Source organism: Hippocampus bargibanti, linkage group LG02 (genome assembly GCF_051943395.1).
Source record: "Hippocampus bargibanti isolate YZ-2025 linkage group LG02, ASM5194339v1, whole genome shotgun sequence".
NCBI lineage: Eukaryota > Metazoa > Chordata > Actinopteri > Syngnathiformes > Syngnathidae > Hippocampus > Hippocampus bargibanti.
In genome coordinates, this window is record NC_142735.1 from 32,296,307 (window position 1) to 32,317,220 (window position 20,914).

At 43.3% G+C, this 20,914-nt stretch overlaps 1 protein-coding gene across 9 annotated transcripts in view; it reads right to left on the bottom strand.

Moving 5' to 3' along the window:
- bbs7 (Bardet-Biedl syndrome 7) overlaps positions 1 to 20,914 on the bottom strand; it is a 68,925-nt gene that overhangs the window by 10,005 nt on the left and 38,006 nt on the right. For 8 of the 9 annotated variants that reach the window (XR_016114306.1, XM_088991052.1, XM_088991056.1 and 5 more), the window contains 4 exons: positions 9,466 to 9,540; positions 9,320 to 9,388; positions 4,486 to 4,625; positions 2,071 to 2,235 (listed from right to left, as the gene is read on the bottom strand). Coding sequence is in view for 8 of the 9 variants with exons in the window: in XM_088991052.1 (XP_088847178.1) it covers positions 2,071 to 2,235; positions 4,486 to 4,625; positions 9,320 to 9,388; positions 9,466 to 9,540 (449 nt within the window). In the remaining variant the exon portion in view is untranslated. The remainder of the gene's footprint in view (positions 1 to 2,070; positions 2,236 to 4,485; positions 4,626 to 9,319; positions 9,389 to 9,465; positions 9,541 to 20,914) is intronic. The other variant, XM_088991053.1, reaches the window with a different exon arrangement.

Consider the following 20,914-nt stretch of genomic DNA (forward strand, 5'->3'; position numbering starts at 1 on the left):
GCAGCCTATTGAGGTACGACGCATAAAAGAACATGTACGTTTACACAGATTTCCAGCAGACAAATAAGCCCATTTCAAATGGAGCTTGTGCGCCATCTTGTGAATTTTCTGGGTGCTACATTGGAGTCCATACGGCTCGAATTGATACGGTAGGACTTCTTTAATCAATTGCAAACATTTATGCTTTCCACTTCAGAACTATTTGAATTATATCCATAACTGGATGAGTAACAAGAAAGCATCTTCAACGAATCTGAACTCTCTGAAGCCATTGTTTTGATTCTGGAGCAGGGCAGTGTGTGACCAATAGTGACGTCGTAAACAAGGGGGCGGGACTTTCTGAATCTGCCCAGTTATGACCTCATATTGTGGAAGTTTTGGGACACTTGAAGTCATTTTTATTGGTGTTTTCCATTTCACAAAAAATATCAGCCTGCGTGTTTTGGGTATTTTAGATGGTATGAAACGTTTTTCTGATGTCATTTAGGAATTCCTACGGTTGTTGATTTTGTGGCAACAGTGTGTCATCGCACTTTAAACTTAAAAAGGGATATCCAACTTCCTGTCGGGAACATTAGTCAAGTCATCGTCATGAAAAGCATAAACGACTGCAGCTGGCTTGACTTATAATAATAATCCATTTCATGTATAAGCGCCTTTCAAAACTCTCAAGGTCACTTTACAGTCACAGGATAAGTTTTTCTGTGGGTGAGCAGCGGCAGCCACACGTGCCAGCGTTCTCTCAACCCGGAAGTAACTCAAATACATAGAAAGCTGTCGGCAACGCGGATGGAGACGTTTTGTAAGTTGTACGCCTGAAGGAAAAGTTGCATGCCCCGGGCGTCCGGGCGGACGCTGTTTCAGACACTAATATGGGTCTGGAGCAGTGGTTCTTAACCTGGGTTCGATCGAACCCAAGGGGTTTGGTGACTCGGTCTCAGGGGTTCGGTGACTCGGTCTCAGGGGTTCGGTGGATCCTCCGCCACAGAGGTCCACCCCTCAGTCTAGTCTGCAGTTAGTAGTCACAGTCATTGGAAGAAGGGTTCTGTGAATGAGCATATGAAACTGGTGGGGTTCGGTGCCTCCAACAAGATTAAGAACCACTGGTGTGGAGTTATATGAGCCTGAAATGAGGGTAGCCGTACACAATACAATGCAATATAGTTTATATAGTGCTTTAACAACAGCCAAAGCTGGAACAAAGCGTTAACGTGGAAAAAAAGGAAATGCTGTCCCCTTGTGGAAGGGGAAAAACATTGCCAGAGGTCTGGCCAGAGCTTTATCGGCGCCCAAGCAAGAAAATCCAAAATCCAAACAAATTTGGGAATGGCCCTCAACGTCATATTTTCAATTTCTGAATACATTTGGGAATGGCAGTGAATGAGATAAAGGGTACCTGTGTCATTTAAAAAAAATTGAGGTACCCCCTTGTTGTTATGTCAAGCGTGATCCCATGTTCTATGCTAACATGTAGCTTAAACATATGCTAACATGTAGCTTAAACATCCATCCATTTTCCAGACCGCTCTTTCCTCATTAGGGTTGCGGGGGGTGCTGGGGCCTATCCCAGCCGTCTTCGGGCACTGGTTGGAGGACACCCTGAACCGGTTGCCAGCCAATCACAGGGTACACAGTGGCAACAACCATTTGCTCTCACACTCACACCTAGGGACAATTTTGGAGTGTTCAATCAGCCTGCCATGCATGTTTTTGGAACGTGGGAGGAAACCAGAAGACCTGGAGAAAACCAGCCAGGCCGGGTCCTGAACTCACGACCACGGCACTGTGAAGCCGGCGTGCTAAGCAGGCGACTAGCGGGCCGCTAGCTCAAACATCTAATGCGTTGAACGACTTATTGAATTCCCATAAAGGAGGTAGAACAGTTTGCAATTCGAATGTTTAGCTTACGCAAAAAAAAAGTTGTGATGCTAAATAGAATAAAGCTAAACATGCTACAAATCCCTGTTATGAGTCGTCATAAATGGCCCACGGGAGCATTTGAAGTCCCGCTATGCATTTCAGAGTATACTTCTGATGTTGTTGTTGTTGTTATCTCGTAGAGTTGCTGACCTGTAGGTGGCGTGCAACTGTGTGCCGAGGAAGGTGTTGAGGAAATAAAAGGTGATGCTCTCTCCCGCCGGCGTCTTCTCCGGCACCTCTGGCAGACAGAAGACCACCCAAGAGTGAATCTCTGCAAAACTAAACTGTCCCACCAGACTCAGCCTGTTCAGGGGCCTGGATCCGCAACACAAAACAAATTGGATCATCAATTCAGCTAATCTTGTATTTTGTAGTACAGTGAACGAACTTAATTAGTTCCCATAAATGTGTGTAAGGCGAAAAGTTCATCTGCCAAACATTTATTTCCCATAAGAAAACATTAAAATGCAGTGGTGGGCCGTCAGGGCCAGCAAGGCCTTCTCTGCTAGCCTAACATAATCAGACATCATTATCATAATTATAATAAAAGTCAATTTTATTAAAAAAGTTTTTTTCTAAATATATACAGTAAAGTCTCGTTATATCGATATCGGATATATCGAAGTCCCGGTTATATCGATACTATTTCCATGCATGCACGGAGAAAATTACATGCAAACAGGGTCGGATATATCGATAGTCCCGGTTATATCGATATTTTTTCGGACTCCCTTGAATATCGATATAACGAGACTTTACTGTATATAATTATTCTACATACCGTTTTCTTGATGTTATATTATATCCATTTGGTTATGCTCCTTTCAGTGTTGTAGTTTTAGGTCAGAGTTTTTAATCCAATCAGAATTCAGCTAGTTTGTGTCGCCAGGCTGTATGAAATCTGACCGACGCCTTCAGAATCAACAGTGAGGGCGTCTGTGCGCTGTACATGAACAGGCACATGTAGTTGATATACAGTTGCGATAGACAATCAGATTACGAGTTGGCACAGTAAGGCCAGCGAGAGGGCCTCGCGTTGAACATGACGTACGCGTCCTGTGATTGGATACTCACTTTACTTCAGCCCTCAGCGGAGGCAGCGCTATGCAAATCAACCAAGCTGACAACAGATCAGACCCGGAAACTTTAGCAGAAAAACCAAGTATATCTACTCGCTTTTTTAACCCACAATGGCTGAAGGAGAGGACAACTCGCTGTCACATGTAGGTAGGCCTATTCTCAAGAACAAATGAAAAAGATTTGTTTACTTTTATTTTCAACAAATAGTTCGTTTTGTGAACGTCTTGTTGTTTTTCTTATATTAAACTGACATTTTGTAATTTAGCGTAAAATCTTGTTAAAGATTGCATATTCTTGGTGGACTTAATAAAACTTTGTGGACAAATGATTTTAAATTTCCTTTTATTTAAGTGTTTGCAGTATCACGTATAGTGACAAGTTCTAATTGCTGATGCAGATTTATTGATGTGTAATTGCTCCGGAAAATAGCTGTGTTGTAGACGATTAAGGTGATGCCACGCCCAGTACTGCGTGCGTGTGCTTTTGTAAATGATATCTCCAGCCGTTGTGTCATAAATTATGGTATTAGTAATACCATAATTTATGACACAACGGCTGTAATACCGTATTACGAGGGATATTTGTTCAAGTCGGACTAAGTAGGACTTCACTGAAGGCCTAGGTGTGAAATGCACGGACCGCCACTGTTAAAATGAGAATAATCCCAGGTCCCCATAAAATATAATTTTCTACAAAAAAATCCTGAAAATGACACAAAATATACCTTATTTTATGTGTAATAAATGTGCTATTGGATTGTAATGAAAGAAATAAACTGTACTGTATAATAGTTTTTTATTGACCTTTGTGATGGTCGTTGATGTAGTTGCCTCTTGATGACATCCGAGTGAAGTTGCCGTGCTTTCTGGGCGAAAATACCCTCACTCACACTGTGCCCTGCAAACTGCTTTTCAGTTCAATCCAAATCAACAGAAGTTTTTCAACCTCTTCTATTGCCTGAGACCGTTGCTTAGAAAACACAGAAACACCCTTAGCCACACGTAGCAATGGTCGACTTAAAGGACAACCGACATCATTTTTTCGTTTCCTAACTGACATCAGAAAAACGTTTTATAGCATCTAAAATACCCAAAACATGCAGGCTGATATTTTTAGTCAAAACACCAATAAAAATGACTTAAAGTGCGCTAAATCTGCAAAAAAATTGAGCTGCGAATTGGGCATTTTCAGAAAGTCGCTAATTCACACAAACGCCTTGTGGTGTTTTTCGATGATCTCCTTCTTCTAGTCGACCAATTTTCTTTGGTGTCCTCTTTGGCTGAACACTAGCCTGTGGTGGGGTCTTTTTCGGTTCCATAATAGCAAAACTACTCCACATGATAACAAACCACGTCTGCACTCAAACAGATGGGGTGTGGATAACTAGTCTGCCAGCCACTGTAACGCTGTGTGGTTTGGTTTGTGAGCTAAAGCATTCGTAAGCTGAGGTATCACACTATATAAGGGTGTAGTGAATAAAGTCACCTGTCCTGGTCGATGCTATGTGTACGTTGGTGAAGAGATAGAGGTTTGATTTGATACTGCCGAACTTGACATGTCTTGGGCTGCAGTCTGTGGGTGATATAAGCCTGCAGGGTGCCATATTGCCCTTCGATGGACCTCACCTATAGCACACAGGCGACACACACACACACACGCACATGTGAACACCGTTTTCTCTAGACCTCGAGTCAAAATTGTCAAAAATGGCTGGGACACCAAAGTATAAGGCGCACCCCAATGAATAATAATAATAATACATTTCATTTATAAGTGCCTTTAAAAACTAAAGGTCACTTTACAGTCACAGGACAAGTTTTTCTGTGGGTGAGCAGCGGCAGCCACATGCGCCAGCGTTCACTCAAGCCATCTACTAGCTCGCCATCCATCCAGCTAGCCAGCTAAATAGCTACATAGCCAACAGATAGCCAGCTAGATAGCTAATAGACAGATAGCTAGCTACCCAGATAGCTAGATAGATAGATAGCTGAATAGCTAGATAAATAAAAAGCAAGATGGCAACTTTGTGATTTTCATGTAGTAGTAGATGAGCTGAAAGTCAGTTCGGCAGTTAGTCAGTTCGGCTAAATAAACATTTAACTACTAATCTATAACATGCAACATTTACAGTAATAATAATAATAATAATAATAATAATAATAATAATAATAATAATAATAATAATAATAATAATAGGGCGGCCCAGTAGTCGAGTGGTTAGCACACCGGCTTCACAGTGCAGAGGTCGCCGGTTCGCGTCCCGGTCCGGCTTCCCTGTGTGGAGTTTGCATGTTCTCCCCAGACCCGCGTGGGTTTTCTCCAGGTCCTCCGGTTTCCTCCCACACTCCAAAAACATGCATGGCAGGCAGATTGACCACTCCAAATTGTCCCTAGATGTGAGTGTGAGAGTGACTGTACGTCTTTGTGTGCCCTGCGATTGGCTGGCAACCAATTCAGGGTGTCCCCCGCCTCGTGCCCGAAGACAGCTGAGATAGGCTCCAGCAACCCCCGTGACCCTAATGAGGAATAAGCGGTACGGAAAATGAGATGAGATGAGATAATAGTAATATCGATGAGAAGGTTTCTTCAGCCGTCATCTGGACTTTTCCTCTGCTCCCCCCAACCTGAGAGTACGGACCTATCATAGCTGTGTCCGGCGGCACCATGTCTGGACATTAGGGATATATACATAGGGCCGATACGACAGTCAGACTTTAGTTCGCTGACGAAGCCTCTTGGATAGGAGGCGAAACGTCCGACACCTTCAAAAAGTACAGATGACGGCTGAAGAAACCTTCTCATCGATGGACCACTCCTGTACGACTGAGAGCTTACACAGAAATAATAGTAATAATAATACATTTCATTTATAAGCGCCTTTCAAAACTCTCAAGGTCACTTAACAGTCACAAGATAAGTTTTTCTGTGGGTGAGCAGCGGCAGCCACATGCGCCAGCGTTCACTCAACCGGAAGTAACTCAAAGAAAGAGAAAACTAGCTAGCTAGCTAATAGATACAGTAATAATAATAATAATAATAATAATAATAATAATAATAATAATAATAATACATTTTATTTAGCAGCACCTTACAAAACTCTCAAGGTCACTTTACAGTCAAAGGATCAACACACCAATATCTAGCTCAGTGGTTTTTAACCTTGTTGGAGTTACCGAACCCCACCAGGTTCATATGTGCATTCCCCGAACCCCTCTTGAGTGAAAAATAATACAGTATATGATTTTTTTTTTCAAATTCAAGACAGATATGTTTTTATTTCTACACAAAATTAGCCGTGCATGAACATCACATTGTTTAATGAACAAAACCGACACAATGCATAAACTCACAACAAATTACATATCTGCAAATCAACATTGTCATGATTTGATTGGCGACCAACGGGTGGCGCTGTCAGCCCCGCCTGCACCTGCACAGGGGCTGGTCGTCCCGATCAGTGGCGGACTGCTACGTTCGGCTTGGCGACCAACGGGTAGCGACGTCAGCCCTGCCTGCAGCCTCGCAGGTGCTGGTCGTTTTAATCAGTGACACTTAAAAAGACTCCCGGCACGACTATCCGGTGTCGGTTCATTGTTTGTTGCATGCTTTGTCTGCAATTGCATGCATTGTATGCTGTGCATGTGTTTGTTTAACCTTGGCGAACTTTTACACTTGGTTTTCTTTTAATACTTTGTATTTTTTTCTGTTCAGATGATTTTGATGTTTTATATTTTGTTCCTGCTGACCTTTATTTTAATACAATTTGTCAAACAACCTCCTGCTCCCTCCTGCCTGCTTTTTGGGATCCGCACCCGCCATCACCACCTTGCAAACCGTGACAAACGTGACTTCTGCTGTTGCCTTTGAGAGACCAGTTCAGATATGTGTGGCTTCACCTTGGCAAGTGCCACTATCATGTCATTTGCAAATGAATATGAGTGCAAATGATGCAGATGGGACGCTCACTCCCATCACGTTCCGTGATACATGAGAATCCATGTTGTACATATACAACCGACCACTTTCTTCTTTTGCCCGACATAGTATAGATAAAATATAAAAACGATGTACTACGACGACAGTCACACATTAATCACTACAAGCTATCATTCGTTGTGAATGGGGGAAGGAGCAGCAGTCTACCTCGCCTCTCTTCTTCTCTTTCTGTATTCATTTTTCCGATTTGGTACGCTTCTGACACTAAACTGCCACCACAATTTCCTGTGCTATTTCTCCGTTTTGCCTGGAGCTCTGCCGATTGTTAAACGGACATAACAATGGACGAAACAACCTCTGGGGCCGGACGAAATGTTCCGTTTCCATAATTAACAGAAGTGTGTCAGCGGAGGCTCCGCCGAATCCCTGAGATCATCTCACCGAACCCCAAGGGTTCGAGCGAACCCAGGTTCAGAACCAGTGATCTACCTACCTAGCCAGCTAGATAGCTAAACAATAGCTAGCTAGATAGCTAGCGAAGCAGCTATACAGTTAATAGATAGCTATTAGCAGTGACGTGCGGTGAGGTTCATGGCTGGTGAGGTGTTCATGGCTGTGATGACGTAAATCTGACGTCATCACAGTCAGATTTAGAAACATGAACTCTACAGAGTAGCTTATTCACCATTTGATTGGCAACAGTTAACGTGTTTTGTTTAAAATGTCATATCAGCATTATTTATATAAACTAGCATAGAAAAAAATAATTAAAAAACATTATCGTGTTACCCTTACTTATAAATGAAGTCCATGCGCCGCTCCTTCTGAAGAAAGGCATATATACCTTCTTTGTAGAAGCCTTCCTTATCTTTCTTTAGTTTTAAAAGTCTCTCTATTTCTTTCAATTTAGATATGTAATCCTCCATGATGAAAATAAGGCCAAGCAACACGAAAAATGACTGGAGGGTTGCACTTTACTTGCGAATTGTTTACAGTAGCTTGCTCTCACTAATTCTATTATTCTGCAGCCGAGGAGTCGCAAGACGAATCTGTAATCACCAGCACCACTGTCATGAAGCAGGAGAACTGTGTGCCTCACCTATGCACACAGTTTTGATAAAAACAAAATAAAATAAACACTGTGGTACAGTGTTTATAATGTAAAGTGACTCTACATTATATACATCAGCTAAACTGTAGAAATTTAGTTCATATACTAAAAGCGTTTGAACACTTTAATAGCCATATGCAGAGGGACAGCAATGCAGTCTTACTGCAGAGCAAGCCAGCACAGTTCGCATAGTCATTGCGCAATCCATGGTGAGGCTCAGCCGGCTGCTGCCTCACCGCTCGTCTCTACTTAGTATTTGAACTGCCTCTGACTGCACGTCACTGGCTATTAGATAACAAATAGATAGTTAGGTAGCTATCTAGCTAATAGATATCTCATCTCATTTTCCGGACCGCTTATTCCTCATTCGGGTCGCGGGGGTTGCTGGAGCCTATCTCAGCTGTCTTCGGACACGAGGCGGGGGACACCCTGAATTGGTTGCCAGCTAATCGCAGGGCACACAAAGACATACAACAGTCACACTCACACATGGGGACAATTTGGAGTGGTCTATCTGCCTGCCATGCATGTTTTTTGGAGTGTGGGAGGAAACCGGAGGACCCGGAGAAAACCCACGCGGGTCCGGGGAGAACATGCAAACTCCACACAGGGAGGCCGGACCGGGACGCGAACCGGCGACCTCTGCACTGTGAAGCCGGTGTGCTAACCACTCGACTACCGGGCCGCCCGCTAATAGATATAAGTAATAATAATAATACATTTCATTTATAAGCACCTTTCAAAACTCTCAAGGTCACTTTATAGTATCAGGATACAGTCGCTAATAGATAGCTACCTAGCCAGCTAGATAGCTAGCGAGTCACCTAGACAGCTAATAGATAGCTAATGGATGGCAAATAGATAGTTAGGTAGCTAGCTAGCTAATAATGAATGGTGTATTTTCAAACTTGTTCCATATATAAGACGCATCGGAGTATAAGGTGCACTTTCAATAAATGAAGAAAATTTTTTTTTCAAATATAAGGCACACCACATTACAAGGCGCTACAGTAGAGAGCACTACTTCTTCTACAGGGGGAAATGGAGTCGGCGGCTGTTGACAGTCATTACGAGAGCTGTTGTAGCTCAATATGACTTCACTTATAAGGTGCACCTGCGTATAAGGCGCAGAGTCATCTTTGGAAGAAAATCTAGGCATTTGGGTGTGCCTTATACACTGGAAAATACGGGATTTCTGCACACTTTTGATAGCTCCGTCGGGCTCATTGTATATGATTTGGGTTGTTGATCATTGACTGGGCCGCGACTTACTTTGAGCTCCAATCTTGTGGTGTTAGCTTGACATCGGTAAGTGGCTAGCAGGAAGTTTCCATTCGGCTGCTGGAGAAAGAATTTAAAAATGGCAATAAGTCAACAAGAAAGGTGTTTGTTTCGATGACTTCCGGGTATTTGTTCACCTCAGAGTCACACTCGCTGAAGCTGACCACCGCTGAGTTGTTGTCTACGTCCAGCAGGTCGATGGGGACGTCGCTCTACCAGAGAGAAGGACAAGTTGGGCTTCCTGATATCGCGAATGGTGTTTTCCCAATGCATGTGTTTTACTTTTATCTATCCATCCATTTTCTGATCTGCTTATCATCACAAGGGTTTGCTGAAGCCTCACCCAGCTGTCTTGGGGCAGTCTGGGATGACACCTTGAATTGGTTGTCAGTCAATCGCAGTGTTTTACGTTTATTTTTATCAATTCAGTTGTTTGTCTAGACAAAATAGCTGTCTATCATTCTATGTATCTAGCTAGCTATCTAGCTTATCTCTCTCTCTCTCTGTCTCTCTCTCTCTCTCTCTAGCTAGCTAGCTAGCCATCTCCCTCTCTAGTTAGCTAGCCCACCCGCTCTCTAGCTAGCTAGCCACCCCTCTCTCAGATAGAGAGAGGGCTAGCTAGCTAGTAAGATAAAGAGAGTGCTAGCTAGCTAGCCACCCCTCTCTCTAGCTAGCTAGCACTCTCTTTATCTTACTAGCTAGCTAGCCCTCTCTCTATCTGTCTAGCTAGCTAACCCTCTCTCTCTTTATCCCTCTAGCTAGCTAGCCTTCCCTCACTAGCTAGCTAGCCCTCTCTCTAACCTGGAGCTGCTCCAGAGGGCTATCTAGCTAGAGAGAGAGAGCTAGCTAGCTAGCCCTCTCTCGCTAGCTCGCTAGCACACTCTCTCTTGCTAGCTAGCCCTCTCTATCTAGCTAGCTAGCCCTCTCTCTATCTAGCTAGCTAACCCTCTCTCTCTCTAGCTAGATAGCCCTCTGGAGCAAAAGAACTAAACACCTTTTGCATCTTGAGTGACTTGTATGATTGAATACGGGACTATACTGACATGATGCAGTCCTTTCTGCTACATGCCTTGGCCACTAGGGGGCAGTTGAATTCAAACAAATATTTCAATCATATCGTTTATTTTGGTAAAGAGGATAATGTTGCCTATTTGTATTGTATTTTATTTCATAGTCTGTTTAAATGTGTTGCTTTAGACTTTTACCAGTTGGGAGAAATACATTTTGTGTATATGTCTGTGTGAACTCTCAGTCGTACAGGAGTGGTCCATCGATGAGAAGGTTTCTTCAGCCATCATCTGTACTATTTTGAAGGTATCGGACGTTTCGCCTCTTATCCAAGAGGCTTTGTCAGCGAACTAAAGTCTTACTGGTCATATCGGCTCTATTTATATATCCCTAATGTCCAGACATGGCGGTGCCGGACACACGAAAAACCAGTAAACACGCGAAACATTAGGAATGAGCAGATTTCAAGGGAGAATTGGATCAAAAATTTGTCAGACAGAGATCTCTCAGAGACAGAAAAGGCTGTCCTAACCAAAGGTTGAAATTTCTCAGTAACTCCTAAAACAATACCTACAATAGATTACATCACAGCGACTGAATCGGCTATTAAAAATAACAAACTTTCGTATGCAGAGGCAGATGATCTACGCATTAAAATATCAGCCCTTCTCAGTAGTGCCAAACTACCTCCGTCCAACATAACATTAGAAGAGAGAAAGGCGTTAAGTACTCTACAAAAAGACAAAAATATTACTATTTTGCCAGCAGACAAGGGCAGATGCACAGTGCTTCTCAACACATTGGATTATGAAGACAAAATAAATAGGTTAATCAGTGATTCTAACACTTATGAGCAACTAAAAAGGGACCCTTCCAATAGATACAAGAAAGAAATGATAGACTGTCTCCAAAAGTTAGAGAAAGGAAAACATATAGACAAACAGATGTATTTTAGATTATGCCCGGGAGAGGCCACTCCATGTATCTATGGCCTGCCAAAAATACATAAAAAAGGGTTCCCCCTCAGACCCATTGTTTGTAGCATTGACTCCTCTACATACAATGTAGCTAAATATTTAAAAACTATCTCAGCTCCATTGGTTGGTAACACAGATTATCACGTAGAGAAAACCACAGCGTTTGTAGAGAGGATCAAAGACCTTTTATTGGAACCTGAGGAAACTTTGGCATCGTACGATGTGACTTCTCTCTTTACATCTGTCCCAACCCAAGCAGCAGTCTGTGGTGAGGACGAGACTGTTGGTGGACATTTCTCTGCATGAAAGAACCAAACTTAAACCGGATCACATCTGCCAATTATTGGAAATCTGCCTTAATACTATGTATTTCAAACAAATTCATGGTTGTGCTATGGGCTCACCAGTTTCACCCATAGTGGTTAATCTGTACATGGAAGAGATGGAGAAACAGGCCCTCACATCCTTCCCGGGGACAAAAATGATAGAGTGTTTTTATACACATCCGTAAACATCCTATGTTATTTCATGTTTAGTTTAGTCTATATGGATGTATGTAGCTTATTAGTTAACTTGTTGCATATGTAGGGTGTAACAAGTATTCATTTTCAGTCTAATGTTCTCCCAACCCCTTCCCGTTGCTGGTAGGCTTGGTCGAGATGATGTCATCGCTGCTGTGTGATTAAAACTAGGTTGAAGGGGCGGGCTTTGTGCTCTTGGCTTCCCGCTCCGACTAGATATTGTGATGTCACTACTATTCTGGACTGATTGACGCTGTGAAGTCACGAGAGGCTGTGTCCTGGAGGGCAAATACATCCCCCTAAGATGGCTCCACCCAGAGAGCGTCTTGGCCCCACCTGGTGGAAGGCAGCAATTGAACCCACACACCTGCGGCTGATCAGGACTTGATTGGAAAGCAGGGCTCTTAAGGCAGAGAGCCTCTGAGTGTGGAGCTTGGGGAAAGACAAGCTCGATTGCTGTGCTCTGTGGAGAAGTTGATTGCTGCGTGGAACTCATTGCCAGTTGGGACCACACGACTGGACACTGGATTTGAAGCTACCTAAAGTGGCTAGGCTACATGACTAGGACGTCAAGAGGGGTGAGGCCTAGAGACTCTTGTAAAGAACTCCATCTTCAGTTTTACCTCAGAAGAGACTATTTGGATTTAAGTAGCAGAAGAGACTTTATTTGGATTTAAGTATCAGAAGAGACTTTATTTTGACAAGTATTGGAAGAGACACTATTCGAACCTTTGTTGCTTGTGAATTCCCCCTGGAACCCTTGATTAAAACCTGTTGTTTGTATCCAAACCTGTCGTCCATTGCACTTCTTGTCCCGTCCCACTGAGAGCTAGCCTCTCATGATATCACAATATGTTCTTCTATTGTTCACGAGAATAAAGTAGTCTTTTCTGTTCACCATCTATGGTCCCCGCTGGTATTTCATCATAAAACTCTGTTGAACTCCGAACCAGAAGAGATACAGGAATTAGATTCCAACATAAATTGGTGCCAGACGCCCGTGCCAAGGGTCTCGGGACTGGAGCGGTTGGGGGTGCCCGCCTGCGAGCGTCTGTTGACGAGAGACAAAGGTTCCCTTCCTTTGGTGGCGTCCGCTTGTGGATTGCCCACAAGAGACGAAGGAGTCGTTCCTTCGGCGATGCCTGCTTTTTGACTGATGACGAGAGCCGAAGGTAGCTGCTGTTCGGCGTGGTGGGCCCCTCTTCATCCGTCTTGACCACACAAACGAGTTCACGAGTTTTCTAGGTGGGTGACGCCACCACGCAGCCATTTTGTTTGAATGTATTGTGGAATTCTTTGTGGCCAAATGTAATTCTATACACGGTTAATCTGCGGCTGGTAATCAAATTTTGGTCGGGTCAAGGCGGGCCACCTTAATTTGAGCCGATGTACGGGGGTTTCGTACGTGACTCGAGATGATGCCGCGCACCGGCGGAAGAAAGATAAGACCGGAATCTTCCAGTGAGAGATTCTTCACGAGGGGTGAACTCCTGGAATTTATTTTTGCGTGAGGACTGGGAAAAAAATGAAAACTTTATTAATTTTGACCCAGGGGGTTATGTGTTCTTTTTTTTTATTTAAATGCAGCTGCAATTGATCGAGGATTCTCCGTGATATTAATACATTCATTTTGGCTGATTTGTGCTGAGTGGTGAGCTACAAAAGTTTCTTTGTCTGAGAGAAAGGTCTTGAAGAAAGGGGGTTGGGTGTGGAGCCATTTGAGCCGTTTGTGTGTGTGAGTGCGTGCGCGTGTGTGTTTATGTGCATACATTGAGTGTGTATGTGAGCGAGTATCTTGGTTGGGGACATTGACACAGCGGGAGTCTTCTTTGTGTTTGAGTTAACGCAGATTGTGTGTGAGAACATCAGGAAATTGTGTAAAAAAATCACCAAACTTTGGCATGATCCAGCAATGTAGACAGCAATGTAAACAGCAATGTGGCGAAGATGTAAACATTTTCAGAGGACGCTTTGAAAATGTTTTCAGAAACCACAGCTGTATTCCTTTATCTGCTGATGAGGATTCCGTATATGTTAACCAATTTAAGCAAACTAGGAAAAATGAAAAAGCCATGTCTTCAAAAATGGCCGCTGATAAAGAAACTCCTCCCTTACAAGAACAAAGGAGCACATGGTCTTGAAATCGCCATTACTCGGACAGACATAAAACTAACCACAGCAAGAAGGGCTGTGGGCTGGGGGGTTTGAGCTTGGGGGTCAGAGGTTAGAGGAGGATCTGTGCGCACGGTCCTCCACTTCCTCCCACGACGACTCTCTGTCCCCCGCCCTCCCTCCCACCCTTTGTTGCTTGTGGAAGTCCAGATGTGCTTCTCCAAAAAGGGCATAGTGTGGCACTCTGCTGGGGGAACTTAGTCATTACCCCAATTTTTTTTCACAAGAAATGTCTTCTGTATTGCCAACTTTAAACATCCTGTGACTTCTCAAATTCTTTTGTACATTGACGACGTCTTAAATGGCTCACCGACTGAAGACGAAAACAAGACTGTATCAATCGCTTTGTTCCAAAATCTAGAAAGTACAGGTAACAACACTTCTTTGGATGAGTTACAGTTTTGTCAAAAAGAAGTTGAATTTCTAGGACATAAAAAAAAAGATGATGACATTTCTACAACCTGATTTGAAAGACATACTGTGATATCATGAGAGGCTGGCTCTCAGCGGGACAGGACAAGAAGTGCAATGGACGACAGGTTTGGATACAAACAAAGGTTTTAATCAAAGGTTTCAGGGGGGATTCACAAGCAACAAAGGTTTGAATAGTGTCTCTTCCAATACTTAAATCAAAATAAAGTCTCTTCTGAGGTAAAACTGAAGACGGAGTTCTTTTCCAAGAGTCTCGAGGCCTCACCCCTCTTGACGTCCTCCTCATGTAGCCTAGCCACCTTAGCAAGGTCCAAATCCAGTGTCCTGTTGTGTGGTCCAAATTGGCAATGAGTTCCACGCAGCAATCAACTTCTTCACAGAGCACAGCAATCGAGCTTGTCTTTCCCCAAACTGCACACTCAGAGGCTCTCTGCCTTAAGAGCCTTGCCTGCCAATCCCGCCCTGATCAGCTGCAGGTGTGTGGTTTTAATTTCTGCCTTCCACCAGATGGGGCCAAGACTCTCTCTGGGTGGAGCCATCTTAGGGGGATGTATTTGCCCTCCAGGACATAGCCTCTCGTGACATCACAATACCTTTACCTAACAGCATCCACCTGTATGTTGACGGCTCTGCATCGAGGTCAGATGCAGGGGGTAACAGGGTGGGTTATGCTGTTGTAACCGACGTTGAAATTATTGCTGACGGTTCTGTTAGGGTAATTCGCCATACAAACATCTCTAAACATCGCTCTGTAATCTTTGTTTACATTTTGAACTTCCTCGTATGTCATATCCTGCCTTCCTTTACACGATGTCGCACTTTTAGTACGTCACATCCTGTCGCGTCATTGCTATGCACCGCATAAATACTCCTGCAGCCCGTTCAGCTCTCTCTCTCTCGCCATGCGCTCCCTCCTCCGCGACACTACCCCGTCCGTGCTCTCCAAATTAAATCAACTTTCTGTTCAAGTCCTGGCTCCCTGATGATTTAACCATCGATCTCCATCAACACCCGTCGAAGCAATGAACCAAGGGCGAACGATAAAAAATAACCCAACAGGTTCATTACCAAACACGTATTCAGCGCAAGCAGTGTTTTACGTTTATTTTTATCAATTCAGTTGTTTGTCTAGACAAAATAGCTGGCTATCATTCTATGCGACGATTTTTAGACAGCCAATATGCGTTTTCCACACTTCACTGCTTTGCAGCCCAGTGGAACCGCAGGGGAATGACTACATTTACCGGGAAGACGGTTGAACATGCAGACTTATTGAGAGACTTGTTGAAAGCTATCCTCCTTCCACAAAGTGTGGCTGTATGCAAATGTGAAGCGCACACAAGGGCTAAAAACAGGATTAGCACGGGTAACGGAGAGCAGATGCAGCCGCCAAAAAGGCTGCTCTGACTGCTTTAAATCTAGTAAGTCAAGAGACACGTGAATTAGTGCCCACACAAGTTTTGAAGGATATGCAAGCATTAGCCGCAAAAAATCCGTAAAAAGATCTGTGGCTGGCCGATGGTGCTATGCTAGTCGTTGGGCTGTATAAAATAGACAATAAACGATGTTTACCGAGAAACATGTTTCCTATGGTGGCTCGGTTGAGCCATGGTAGGTCACATGTATCAACAGAAGGGATGATGTTTAAAGCAGGAAAGGTATTCCATTTAAGCAGAGGTTTCAACTCATATGCAAAAAAAATTTGTCGGAGTTGTTTGATATGCTGTAAACACAATGCACAGGGTAATATACGACCAAAAAGAAGACAATTTCCAAAGGGGTCACACCCCTTTGAAGTGGTCCACATGGATTTCATTGAACTAAGTACAAGTGGTTCTTATAAATACGGTTTCGTGGTAATTGATTCGTTTAGCAATTGAGACAATTAAAAATACACTCAGAAAAACGTTGGAAACAACAGGCAAACCATGGCCTGAATGTGTTTTTGGTTAAATTATATATGAGAATAACGCCCACTAATAACGGCTTAACGCCTTTTGAGATCTTGCATGGCAGACCTTTCATCCTCCCATTATGGGAAGGTGTGCCCTGGCAAGAGAATGAATCAGATCCAGGTGCTTTGTTGGCAAAATGGTTGTGTGAAATGTTTACAACAGAGGTCCAGTCAGCATGTGTACTGCCGCAGTCCTCTTTGTTCCCTCCACAGCAACAGGGGCTGCGCTCCGGGGACGAGGTGCTGATCAAGGCAATCAAGAGGAAGACCTGGTCTGCACCGAAGTGGGAGGGGCCATTCACCATGCCGATCACAACACCAACTGCCATCAAGGTGGAAGACGGACGGAGCCAAACTACTCACTAGCCCTGGGTTTGGTCCACATCATCTTGCCGTACGGACTTGTGGGGGCACCCAGATGATACACGTGGAGCCCCCCCACTCCATCAGCCTGCGAAGTTCCACTATTATATCCAACGACGTGATATAAGTGCCCAGACATGGCACATCCTGTAGCCTGCTTTCCACTACAGGCTGCAGGAATAGTCGCATTTTCCCTTAGCATCCTCGTGAACAAAGCACGACAAAATGGAACTGATTATCCTCAAGATTCTTGGTACGCTCATATCAAGTTGGGGAAGGCTTGGACCACTGGTTGGGATTCCGTTGTGGTCCATTCCAAGCCCAACACAAACTGGATTCGAGATAGCTGTGCCCAAGAAGCAAAACGAACTGTCATCAAGATAGCTCGGGGGAACTGGTTGGGAACTGGAACTGGCACAATGACAGATATCCAACTTGCTATCGTAACCCACGATGTTGCAGGATGCATGGACTTGAGACTCTTTCCTGAGTTTCGTGAAAATCACATTGGTTTTCCCGTAACTATATGCACGATGTCATCTGTGGCATCACCAGTCGTGACATCGCATTTCCACCATAAACCACACATCAGACTGTCAGCCTTGGTGGAAGCACCTGACAAAACGACATGTCCAGGTGTCATGGACGCATTATATCAACCGTTTGCAGGAGAAAAACATGACTGGAATCCGTTGTTATCAAACACGTGGTATCGTTATGCTACACTAATTGCTAAGCAAAATAGGAAAAGTAATTGTTTTGTATGCTCTTATATGCCTCATTCTGTGACACAACAACGCGTGCATTTGAAGGTATTCGGAAAGAGAATGGCTAGGGCTGCATATACAGTAAAGTCTCGTTATATCGATATCGGATATAGCGATAGTCCCGGTTATATCGATACTATTTCTATGCACGCACGGAGAAAATTACATGCAAACAGGGTCGGATATATCGATAGTCCCGGTTATATCGATATTTTTTCGGACTCCCTTGAATATCGATATAACGAGACTTTACTGTATGTTAATATCTTTGCATAGACCTGATCAACATTTTCTGGTTCTTCGTAATGGTTCGAGAGGAGAGATTGTTCCAGGTTTAGATACCATTTTGGAACCTAAAAACCAGATTATGACCGAGAGCGGGTTGCGATTACCAGTATGCGTTACTATGTACAGTACGGGTCAAAATTTGGGTTTTATAGACGAGGATAGATGTTTATATGTGCTACCGCTAAACACTAATGTCACTGCTTTGCTTTTATCTTCACATCTTTGGTGATGCGGTTGGAAAGTATATTCTTTTATTCCTCCAGGAGCCTACGGTTTGTGTGAACCTGTTACTGTAAGTGACAATACTTTCATCATTACCAGTTGTCCAGTGCACCATCATGTGAAAAGAAGAGTATCGTTTAAGCCCCATGATTCGATCTGGGGAACTGATGTTCCAGAACAATTCAAACACTATAGCATGGGTAGTAAGGTAATGTTAGCTCTTTTCCCACAAATTGGAGTGGCTAAAAACATGCTACGAATTACAACAATTGATTACAGATTTCAAGTGTTTGTAAATGCCAGCTTGAAAGTGGATGAAATGCAGAACACCGAAATTGCAGCAAATAGACAAATGGTGCTGCAAAATAGAATGGTTTTGGACCTTTTGACAGCCCCACAAGAGGGCGTCTGTGCTATGGTGGGTGACACTTGTTGTACGTACAGACCCGAAGAAGCCAATTCTATAAACATGACTAATGCTTTGTCTGATCAGGGATCTCAGAGATGCTATGGCCAAAGATCGACGGCCTGATCACCCGTGGAGCTTTGCCATGCTTTTCGGGGGCCCTTGGTATACGACTTTGCTTAGACTGTTTGTGCCTGTCGCAATCGTGATTGTACTTATTTTCTTAGTCATTGGTTGCACCATTCCATGCTTCTGAGTAACGCTAATTACAACGATAACTAATTCTCAAGGTTGTGTATCAACAAATGCGTGAAGGGACCCCTGTGTTGTAGCTTGGAATTGTACACCATGGCCAGAGTGTGGTTGCTCCCGCCAATACGGAGGGCAGAGAAGGAATTTTCCTCGTCAAAATTTTGATTGAATTGGATTTACCTTTAAGACTGTCACAAATGGAGAGGTTGCATATCACAGCAGTAAAGTTATGACAGAGGTTTTTCGCCTTCTCCATGGTATAGAAAGGTTCCCTGTGCCGTTATGACGTGCATGCATGAAAATCGTTTTGGAAATGTATGTACTGATGTTTAAATGTGCAACAGGGGGGAATGATAGTGTTTTTCTACACATCCGTAAACATCCTATGTTATGTCATGTTTAGTTTAGTCTATATGGATGTATGTAGCTCATTAGTTAACTTGTTGCGTATGTAGGGTGTAACAAGTATTCATTTTCAGTCTAATGTTCTCCCAACCCCTTCCCGTTGCTGGTAGGCTTGGTCGAGATGATGTCATCGCTGCTGTGTGATTAAAACTAGGTTGAAGGGGCGGGCTTTGCGCTCTTGGCTTCCCGCTCCGACTAGATATGTTCTTCTACTGTTTACGAGAACAAAGTAGTCTTTTCTGTTCACCATCTATGGTCCCCGCTGGTATTTCATCATAAAACCCCGTTGAACTCCGAACCAGAAGAGATACAGGAATTAGATTCCAACAAAAACCTAGACACTGGTTTAGATATGTGGACGATACTTTTGCCATAATTAAAAAACAAGAAATTCAATCCTTTACAGATCACCTCAACTCGGTAGACATCAACATTAAATTTACTCGTGAGGACATTAAAGAGAACCAACTAGCCTTCTTGGATTGTAAAGTAATTATAAAAGAGGACAGAGCCCTAAAAACAGAAGCTAGGCACATTGACCAATACTTACTTTTTGATTCTAACCACCCTTTACAACACAAACTAGGAGTTATCAGAACCCTCCCGCATCGGGCTAAACTAATACCAACAAGCATTGAAGGTAGAGAAAAGGAGTCTAAACATATCAAAGTCAAAGTCAGCTTTATTGTCAAATATGCTAATATGTATGACATAAAGCACACATCAGGAGAGCACTCACTAACTGTGGGTACCCTCAGTGGTCATTCAAATGTCAGAAAGAAAGAATAGGGAATGAAACAAAAAAATCTCAAGATACAAAAAGGAGAGCAGTAGCACTACCTTACGTTGCAGGAGTTTCTGAAAAACTACAAAGATTCCTTTGGCAACACAAAATTCCCACCTATTTCAAACCGATAAACACGTTAAGGCAAAAATTAGTGCATCCAAAAGATAGGCTGCCAAATGAAAAACAAAGTAATGTAGTTTATTCAATACATTGTAAGAATGACTGATCAGGAGAGCACTCACTAACTGTGGGTACCCTTAGTGGTCATTCAAATGTCAGAAAGAAAGAATAGGGAATGAAACCAAAAAAATCTCAAGATACAAAAAGGAGAGGAGTAGCACTACCTTACGTTGCAGGAGTTTCTGAAAAACTACTAAGAGTCCTTTGGCAACACAAAATTCCTACCTATTTCAAACCGATAAACACGTTATGGCAAAAATTAGTGCATCCAAAAGATAGGCTGCCAAATGAAAAACAAAGTAATGTAGTTTATTCACTACATCGTAAGAATGAAAATTGTAAAGAGCAGTACATTGGGGAGACTCAACAAATTCTCAAAAAAAGACTATCAACATTGCAGGGATAATAATAGTGGGCCTCAATCGGCAGTACATTTGCACCTAAAAGCTTGCAACCACTCATTTGACGACAATGAGGTTAAAATCTTAGCAAAAGAACAGAGATGGTTTGAAAGGGGAGTAAAAGAAGCGATTCTCATAAAACAACTAAATCCTTCATTAAACCGGTCTGGTGGGGTGAGGTTCAATTTGGATCGTTCATACAATAGCCTGCTAAGGCAAAACAGGTTAGGCAACATTCGTAATGCTGATGAGGTGATCCCGGAGGGAGTGGGGCAAATAGGCCAGTCGTTAGTCAGGAATGTAGGAACAATCAGTGGGGCCACACGGAGTGGTCCCCTGCTCCCCCCAACCTGAGAGTAGGGACCTATCATAGCTGTGTCCGGCGCCGCCATGTCTGGACATTAGGGATATATAAATAGGGCCGATACGACCAGTCAGACTTTAGTTCGCT